General features: G+C 40.6%; 1 protein-coding gene across 2 annotated transcripts in view; it reads left to right on the forward strand.

Annotated features, from left to right (window-relative positions):
- ptpa (protein phosphatase 2 phosphatase activator) overlaps positions 1 to 9,901 on the forward strand; it is a 37,945-nt gene extending 28,044 nt beyond the window's left edge. For both annotated transcript variants that reach the window (XM_084383036.1, XM_084383035.1), the window contains exon 10: positions 7,464 to 9,901. In XM_084383036.1, the coding sequence (XP_084239162.1) occupies positions 7,464 to 7,538 (75 nt within the window). In that variant the 3' untranslated portion in view covers positions 7,539 to 9,901. The remainder of the gene's footprint in view (positions 1 to 7,463) is intronic.
- The last annotated feature ends 405 nt before the right edge of the window (positions 9,902 to 10,306 follow it).

Raw genomic sequence — 10,306 nt, forward strand, 5'->3', positions numbered from 1 at the left:
AATCTTGGCTGACTCAAAACTAAAAACCTAAAGGCATAAAAACATAAAGAATGCTATAGAAGATCTTTGTCTGTGCTTTGTGCTCTGCTTTGCCACAGCAGAGCAAGGTTATATGAAAGTGGATGTATATTCATCCAGTTTGATTCGCTCTTGGTTATCTCTATGGTCAGCTCTGTGGGGATGGTTTGCAATCACTGTACAAATTTTCCAGATACAAAAATTTTCCTCACCTGCACAAACAAATCCACTGATCATGACATGTTGTTGAAACAAACCGATTTCAGTCTAAATTGTTGAAAATACTGGTGTGATTAAACCTGTATTAAACAATTTTCCCATTAATTTTTTCAGCAAGACTTGGCTCACACTACTCGTCTTTCAAAGTCGTCAGATTACTGTACTATTCACACAGCACAACTTTCTGTCTTGTAAACTGAAGTCTTGCAGTTGTGATTTTCTCACTACATGACTGATCAGCAACAGGGGGTCACATATTACAGGATTACACATTCAGGACGTGACACAAGAGTGATGCAGTCCAAGCATTCAAGTTGTTTGTGTGCTGATTTGCAGTGAAAAAACAAATACACAAATAGATGCAGAAGACTTGATTCAGAGAGTTGCTGCGGATGACAGCAGAGGAGAGAGGAGAGGAGTGTCTGCTCTCTGTTTGTAGCTCACCCCTGGCTCCAACTCTGTGATGCAGCCAGGGATTTAGCCTGCTAGATATCCAGTGGACGTCTGCGACACGCCGACAGGCTGTCCCTGGACTCCTGGATCACATCTTTGAACAGTTCACACATACTGACCGTCGTGAGTCGTCGTCGTTGTCTGCCTCTGATATGGGGCTTTTTGTTAGTTATCTCCAAAAAACGTTGGCGAGTGGAAGATCAGGACTGAAGTCTTGTAATGTGAACCTAGCTTAATACTGTATAGCCATGCTAGTACCCAAGCATTGTTAACAATGCTAACATGCTCACAATAATAGGCTAATTTAGACTTTCTAGGCTTCGTTACCTTCATTATAAGACACAAGTATGTTTTGCGGCTCCAGACAGATTTTTTGGGCGAGGGACAGGGGCAAAAATGGCTCATTAGATAGTAAAGGTTGCTGACCCCTGACCTAGATAGATCAGCAATGGCAGTTGTTTAATAATGAAGACAACTCCCATGATCCCACACTACTTTTGTTTCGTTTTGATTGAGAGACTTTTACTGCTGTGCGTTTGAGTTAAGAGGAACAGCATGTTTTGTGACACTAAAGTTTGACTAGGCATGGGCCGGTTATCGGTTTCAAGGTATACCACGGTATGAAAAAGTCAAGGTTTCAAAACCACTAAAATTTTCCGTCATACCGTTCCTGCGGTACCGTAAAAAGCCAGACGGCCACGGCTCGGAGGAAGAAGGTCGCCCGTGCAAAACGTGCTTGCGGACAGTGGCAGCGTGAGGAGACAATACAATATGATAGCGCATCTACGGGAGCACCACCCGTCGCTGTATGCTAAATTCAAAGTAAAGTTAATGTTGTCTTGAAAGCGTATTAGCGTCTGACATTAGTGAAATGAGCTTGTTACTGAGGCAGATGGTAGTTACCATATCTTATCTTTTCTATATCTCTATGATAGTAACTTTTTTTTTTTTTTTACTGTGGCAGATATGCTAACTAGCATGCTAAGATAGATCCATCTTAGCATGCTAGTTACCATATCTGCCTCAGTAAAAAAAAAAGTTATCCATAATTTTTTTTTTTCATCAATCTTTATTGCTAAGATGGATAACACCAGCTAGTTTCTCTGACATGAGGTGAAGAAGAGAAGCAGATGTGAAATGTTTTTTTTAAAAAGTTTTTTCCTTTTTTTGTTTTAAAATACAGACATTCAAAATACACATTTTAGAGCTGTAATCATAATACCGTGAAACTGTGAAACCGTGATATTTTTGCCTAAGGTTATCATACCGTCAGAATCTCATACCGGCCCATGCCTAAGCTTGACGGTGTGTTTTTTTAATGTCCTAATTGGAAGTTTTGGACCGACTGGACTTGAGAGTTTATATCAATTTTAAAGGGATAACGTATTTCATTCACTCAACAACATGATTGTTTTGTGTACAGAGATGCACAACATCATGTTATTGTCTTTTGTTACCTCCCTTAGCGGTAGGGCTGCACAATTAATCGAATTTTAATCACGATCACGATTTTGGCTGCCACGATTAAATTAAGATGATCGTCGCGATATTAACATTTAAAAAGCGGGCTCTGTTGCATATCAAATCAAGCACTTTCTCAACCCAATAGTCAGCCAACCACCAGGGGGTGAACGAAAGGTTAGGGCTTCATTAAGCTGCCTAAATAGCAAGCGAGCGCACCCTGCAGCAGCGGCAGCCTCAAATTATATTCAACAGTGTGACACCCCGTCCTGACATACAGCGACGCGAGCAAGGAAAAGTGATTAGAATGTGTACTTTTCAATCAGCCTGTCCTGACGTGTCGCGAGCGATATTGCTCCGTCCAGCGATGTCGCTCAACCCTGAAATAATCGCTCACTCTGTCTCTATCTGGACGACATTTCGCGGCGGTGTCCCGCCCCTACACTTCTAAAACTTCTAACTTCCTAAACTCCTTCTCTTTTCAGAGTTGTGTCTGCGCCACAGGGCAACACAACTAACTTATTCAACCACCTGAAAAAACACCACAAACCCAAATATGATGAATGCATGAAGGCCAAAGCTAACGCTGGTCCACTAAATCCCCGTCCGTGTCCAGCGCCAACCCATACAACCCAGGCACTTTATGATTGCACTCTGCAATGGCATATTTATTTTTTGCCCTTTGTCTTTGTCTTTATTTTATTATTTATGATTTATTATTATTTTAAGTTTCAATTTGAAGCCTTGTTCACATACGGTTTGTTTAAAAAAGAAAGTGCAATAAAAAGATATGTTTTGCCTAACATAATGAATAATTGTGATTAATAAAGTGATTTCAATATTGATAAAAATAATCGTGATTGTCATTTTGGCCATAATCGTGCAGCCCTACTTAGCGGGCATATTTTGCCTATGAAGGCTTTTGAAATGCACATATTCAAACAAGAGGCCCGTTAGAAACCATGTTAAACAATACATGGTCAAGAAACCAGTGAGAGAAATGTAGCCGTACAAACTTGATTTCTTGTAAATCCTTCACCCTGATTACTGAAACTGTGTTTTCTTGTTTACATGACATTTAAGAAATCAGGTTACTGCTGAAAGCCGACTGTGAGCAGAACGCCCTGACACACTGCTGCTGTGGGTAGTGGAAGAGAGGCAGGAAAGGGTTAATAGAGGAATGGAGAGAATGGAATTGTGTGTGTGTGTGTGTGTGTGTGTGTGTGTGTGTGTGTGTGTGTGTGTGTGTGTGTGTGTGTGTGTGTGTGTGTGTGTGTGTGTGTGTGTGTGTGTGTGTGTGTGTGTGTGTGTGGGCGGGCGGGTGGGGGTGGGGTTGGGGGGATGTCTAAACCCGTTCTCCCCGCCTGCATGCCCACATCCTGTGTTTTCCAGAGCAGCCTGTGAGTCTTCCCAAAGAGCTGAGGGGCCAAGCTGTCTGCCTCTCCCTCCCCCACCTCCTCCTCCTCTGCGTTCCCTCCATTAAATCCTCCCCTCCCTCTGTCCCAACCTTCCTCCAAGCCTGGAGCAGCCATCAGCAGACTTGCATTCCTCTCTCCCTTTTCCTGGCCCCACACAGGGTTTGGGGCAGAGAGCTGAACTACAAGTAGAAGGAGCCGAATGCACCATTTTCTGTGTGGGAGAGGAGGCGATTCTGGAGCCTGTATGGAACATCAACTAAATGTGTGAAGTGGCACAGACTCAGGGAAACAATGGGAGGTGGACTTGGCTTGTTAGCTTGACTTGAATGGACAGAATTACACTGTATGCCTTGTCCATACTTGAAAAGAAGAGCAGCCACACAGCTCTCACCTGTACACTTTAAAGGCCCCATCCTGTGTTCAGCAGATTGTAGCCTGTTTACTGCAAGTCATGTGTAAGTGTTTGTCTTTGTTCTACTTCTTAGGGCAGCTACAGGCTTCAGTTGAATTCAGCACACTATAAAAGCTCAACTAGCACAGACATGAAACTTGCTTGAGAGGGATAATTCATCCCCATGAACGTACATCATGTCTGATTTATTGTTGTCAAAGACAAGCGAGTTGTACGTCTCAACAAGTTCATTTACATACTGGAGGGAAATGAATAAAAGCCAGACTGCTTTAAAGGAAGGCAACTCACTCAAGAACCCTTAGCCTGGTGGCATTCTATATTTTTCTCATCGTTAAATGTTACGAAAAGACCCAAACTGTCTGTGGCTCTCCGCTTTTAGTTCTCACTGAAGATGTGAGTCTAAAAGATTCACAAATATCGTTGCACTTTCAAAAAGGCTCAGGAAAAATATTTGGACTCTAGTTTTTATTAAACGCTACTCAAACAGGATGAAATTGTGTATTTACGGGGGACTTTTTTCAGTTGCGTATTAATCCACATTTCATGCCCTAGTGAGTGTTTGTGGCATGGTATGTGTTCATGGTGGTGAGGAAACATGTCACTCAGTTAAGGCTGGGCTATATATCAATATTATATGGTTAAAGCATAGGGGTGTCTGGATTTGATTTTATTTTCCATTTAAACATTTCAACATTCCAACATTTCAACAGAAATTCCAACATTCAGCTTTTGAACAATCAACAACAAAAGATAGAAATTCAGTTTGTTACAAAAATCTGTCCAGAGTAAACCCTCTTCACAAACAAATCAATAAAAGATCCACAATTGGAAATTTAGCATTTAGCCATCGTAACAGTTTTCTTGGTTTAAAAAAACAACAACAACAACAACAAAACAATCACATGGAAAATGTTTATTTAAAATTCTTACTCATGGTTTTCCATTTTTAATTCTCTGTTGCACAGTATAATGTCTCCGTATGTGCTTTGCACAATTTATTTTACTATAGAAGTATGTGCATTGCAGTATGCATGTGAATGGCAGCTGTAAACAATACTGCAGTAACCTTATAGGGACAAGTTGACAATTTGAAACTTATGAAGTGCTTTCTTTTAAAACTGAATGAAATTATGGAAAATAAATTATGAAGATAGAAAGAAAAAAACAGTCAAATATATGTCCTTAAAGAACTGCTAAACTGATGATGGCTACTATCACTTATTTACAGATGCTGTGTTGTTACTTTGGCCAGGTCATCATCAAGAAAGCAAACAAGGACATTCATGATTTTGTCCATGTTGAGTTTTTTCTTTGCTTTTCTTAGCTTTTCAGATAGACGTCTAAACTCTGGGCAACTCTGGGCAACTCTGGGCTGTACTTTGCCTCTGATTGGCTAAATTTACCCACATTTGGCCAGTGGTGGGTGCTAATTTCTCACCCTGAAAAGATCTCTGAAAAAGAAAATAAACCCAACATCTCCTATGCTGCCGGTGGCAATCAGTTAATTGTTTTCCCACAAGGGATAAGTGTCTGGAAGTGCAGCTGCAGGCTAACGCTAAGCTAGCCTTTGATTTTCGATTAATCGAAAGTCTTTTCATCCATGTTACTGATGATTATTGATTATTATTAGTCACAATTGTCATACCTACAGTATTGTCAAAAATATTGTGATAAATGATTTTATCGCCCAATCGTGGCATTTATGGAGATTTCAAAATATCAAGATGCATTTTATGTATTGTGACCTAGCTTAAAAGTACTTTGACATGATTTTAAGGTCGTTCAGGCCCAGCCCTACTCCCAGTGCAGCAGTGTGGCTCACTGTCTGTCTTTAAAGAGGTCATATTATACAAATTTTCAGGTTCCTACTTTTATTTGGGGGATCCTAGTAGAATAGGTTAACATACTTTAATTTTCAAAAACACATTATTTTTCTCATATGGTGCATTGCTGCAGCATCCTTTTTCACACTGTGTCTTGAATGCTCCATTTTAGCTACAGAGTGAGACATCTCGCCTCTGTTCAATCTTTAGTGAGAGTTGCACATGCACATTACTTAACAGGCAGAATGTAACCAATCAGAGGCAGAGTAGGCTGGGTCATGCCAAGCAAGGTGGTGTGATCTAAAATAACGCTGCTAGAGCAGTAGCAACTGTATGTCTGCTGACTGACTGGAGTGTATATATTTTATTATAAATGTATAAAAATATATATTTATAGATCGCCTGTTACATAGTGATGCACATAAGTTACGAAAGGCTTGACTCCAAACCAGGCGTTTCAGGCAGAGTAGTGTTTTATGTGGGAGAGAGTAACTCCCTTTGGCATGGACTTGGGGCTTTTTCACTTTGCGGAGCTTTTACATGCACAAAAATGCTACATAACACAATAAAGCAAAAACCCAAAAAGTAGAATATGACCTCTTTAATCGTTTTTCGACTACAGTGGAGCTTTATGGCACAGAGGAAGAAGATACATCAGGCTATGATAGACACACCATTCTTGTTAGTAGAAAACATGTTTTGTATGAAGACTTTATCAATGACCCTTTAATGATTTTACAAATCTTCATTGATGTGTGTGTATATGTTCATACCAACGTTCTCTGAGGCCTGTTTTTCCACCCCAGTTCTGCTCAGATGATCATGACTGATAGTGTCACTGCACAGACAGAGTTCAGTTCCACAGTGTTCCCCCAGCGCAGCCTCCCAACCCCCACCGCAGACACCCTAACCCCCACCCCTGCTCCCTAAAACTGGGTCTGTGTCCGTAAGCACAAAGAGCCTCCTCAGGACAGGTCCATGACCATTTTGAACCCGTTCAGAGTGAAAGGCCAGTGTAAAGAGTGAATGGCAACACTTCAGGTCAAGGTTAAATCTCCGGGTTTGGGCTTCGCTGAATGTCTGCTGTAAAGACGAATACCTGTCGTGTGTTTACTCCATCAAAGTCCTGTTTGGTCTCTTCACCTCTGTCACGATGTCTGTAGAGTTCTGCTCTCCATTCCAGTCCCCCTTTTGCAAACCTCCTCCCAGTGGTCCAAAGCTGCAGTATTATCTTGTAGCTACAGTACACAGCAGCTAAAGGTTGCTTTCAGGACACTGTATCAGATCAGAGAGTTGAGGCAGCACACCGGGACGACATTAGAGCTAAAACCAGAGAACATCTTCATAGAATATGATCCTGTTTCACCAAAGTCCCTGATAGTTGCTGCTGTGTGTGATGTACTGCTGTAAAGCGTTTTGATGCTAGTAGTGATGCTACTCTCTCACTGAAGTTACATAGTGCAGAAACAAGTGAGCGGAGTGGCTGTGATAGAGACACCATTCACTCTATTATAAGTCACTGTAAAATGAAAATGATTTTAAAGCTTCTTTTTTTTTTTTTTTTACACATAATATCACTGAAGTTTAATTGCTTCCATGTTTTTTCCTCATCTTTCTCATGTGAGTAAAATGGTCTCTCTCTTTTCGCCTCCATCTCAGTGTTTGGAGAAGTTCCCCGTGATCCAGCACTTCAAATTCGGCAGCCTGCTGTCCATCCAACCAACGAAGCATTGACGCTCATGCCGTGCACACAATGGAAAGACCAAACTCTCAACAGTTTCCCAATCCTCTGGCATCCTCTCAAGCAAATGCAACGGTAGCAAAAATCAACCACATGTAGTTTGAAACTCACATTCCCACATGTACACACGCATGTGGTAATGAAGGCTTATAGGCCATCCATAACTTGAATGCAGCGTATGTTGTGGATGACCTTTGTGATTTTGGAGCATTTATATTTTTGTCATGGTATTTATAGAATGGATAGTTTGAATCGGCTCCTTTTGAGGGTTGGAGGTTGAATTTCTTTTAGAAGTATGCTCATTTAAGTTTCATGCTTGAATTTACCTCAGAGTTTGGATCCTCATGAGCAGGAGCCTCATTCACACAGTGGATTTAAGGAACTTTCTTGGTTTTGCTTTAAGGCCAAATGTTTAAATTTTGTTGCAGATGTACCAATATTTGAATTGCCCACTTCTCCCAAAATGTAAGTCACATTAACAATTTGCTAAGAAATGGCTGTGAGTATTGATTTTTTTTTTCCTAAACAAAATGATTTCAATGTCATGTTCAGAGGGAAAAGTAAAGGATTCGATCTGAAAAGCTTCCAGAATAGCTCATCCAAAATGGAGTGTACAGACTTTTCACAATTTCATGAAATGTTAGTTTAGGTAAGAATCTCTGCATGAATCTAGTTTTATTTTTCCCTCAAAGTCTGTCCCCTAGCAGTCCCTCTCAAAAGCCCCCCAGTCTTAAGTTAAGTGATTTATTTTGTATCAGGTAACATTGTAGATTGATAAACCGTACCTGAATAAATTCTTGTGGCTGTGCTGTGCAGCTTTTTCCTCAAAATCCTTAGTGGACTCAGATTTGATTCCAGATTAAATGAGTCAATTCTGCATCTTTCAGTTGGCACAGATCTTGGCATGTGTTTTTTAATTTAATTAAAGAAAGGCTATTTTTGTGTTATATACACAACTGCCTCTAATGTTGATAACACTAGGCCACATTTCAACCCAGTAGCTTCAGTAAGACAACAGCTAAAGTTAGCATTCAACCATTTCCTAGCTAACAGTACCATTAGATACATGTTACACAATGCAATAGGAAAGGTTTAAATTAATTATAAAATATGAATGCACATCTTAGACACATTTAATAAAGCCTGAAAGTAAATCACACTGGATGTAATCAAATCATAATGTAAACTAGGAGGTGGTTGAATGCTGATGTCAGTGAAAAGGTTTCCAAACATATTGCTTTACCTTTTTATACTGTATGGCCCGATATCTTTTCGGAGCCATTGTCTTTTCAGTTGCTGATCAGTTGGGAAGCAGTGAAATGATAATGATTTGTCAGGTTCCTTGCCATTTTCAACTTTAAACCTGGAACACAGCAGTATGACATTTGAGTTTCCCAGCCTGATTGGATGACAGAGGAAAATGGCCGCCATGTGAATACTGTCTACAGTTCAAACTGTTTACCACTTTGGCATCCACCAGTCATTGTGTAATAAGACAGCACTGATCGCTGCTAGTTCGAAAGATATGACGGTGGTCTGGAGATCATGGTTTTAAGTGAGAAATTGTTAGTTTTCTTTGCATCACATTTAAGAAGCCTTATTTTGGGGTCAACAAAAAGTGCCACAAATTCTTTAAGATGTTACGACCTAATAACAATAGTGTCTGTACGGGTGCTTCTTGCATGAGCCTCATTGTTTTATCTGAAAAAGACTTGGACTTGCTTGTGACCAAGAGATGAACCAAGCAGTGAGGCAGATGGATTCTGAAATGAGGGAAGAAAGTGTTGAATATTGTATGAGTCAGAACAACTACTTCTCCATGTGAAGGATTTCTTTTAACAGCTGTGGTTACCAGGAGTAGGGGAACTCCAAAACAACATGCAACAGTCCATTTTTTCTTTACTTACTATGAGTCCTCATAAGGACGGAGATGGAATTCCCCTTACATACAGGATGTTGGACTGCATTGCAGAGAGGGGTGGAACGAAGCACAGCAGTCCAAAGGCGACTGAGGGACTTGCTGTATGACGCAGCCTGTGAAGGCGTGTCCTTCACAAGAGTGAAGTCTCTCTACCAAACGCTTTACAGATGAATTAATGTAGTATCATGAGCTCGACTCTGAGAGAAAAAAAAAAAGCACTGGTGCATTCAGGTGATCCTCTTTAACCCATTTGTGACAGTCATCAGTTTGTATCAGCAGGTCTTTGTGTTTAGTCACTGGTCAATACATCACATGAAGAGCAGGGTTGGGTTACTTTAAAAATGTACTACGATACAGTTACTATGTAATTAATTGTTAAAAAATGTATTCACTAACTAGATCCAAGCATTAAAGTAACTACTTTTGGATAACTAATCTATAACATTTAATCTTATTTAATCTTGATAACGAGTGTGTGTCTGTAGGAAATACACACTTTTGTGTCGGCTGTTCAGTTTCACTCACTGAATGTATCTGTAATCTAATTACATGTTCTTTTTGGTAACTTTGCCAGAATACAGCTATGTTTTGTATTGTGTTTAATCTGCTACTCCCCAGCCTGATGAAGTGGTCCACTGAAAGCCAGGCATAATCTCCAGTGTTTGTTCTTATCAGAAGCCTGAACATGTTGCTCACCCAGCAGGTCCTAAAAAGAGCTGGTGGCACAAAACGCACCGCCCCTCAGCCAAACAACGAGTGAGCAGCAGCGACAGTGACAAACTGTCGTTCAGCCGCCAACCAACTACCACAAAGCACACAGCCCCTGAGCCCAATAAAGGG

The sequence above is a fragment of the Pagrus pagrus genome, assembly GCF_965226575.1.
Source record: "Pagrus pagrus genome assembly, chromosome: 19".
Classification (NCBI taxonomy): Eukaryota; Metazoa; Chordata; class Actinopteri; order Spariformes; family Sparidae; genus Pagrus; species Pagrus pagrus.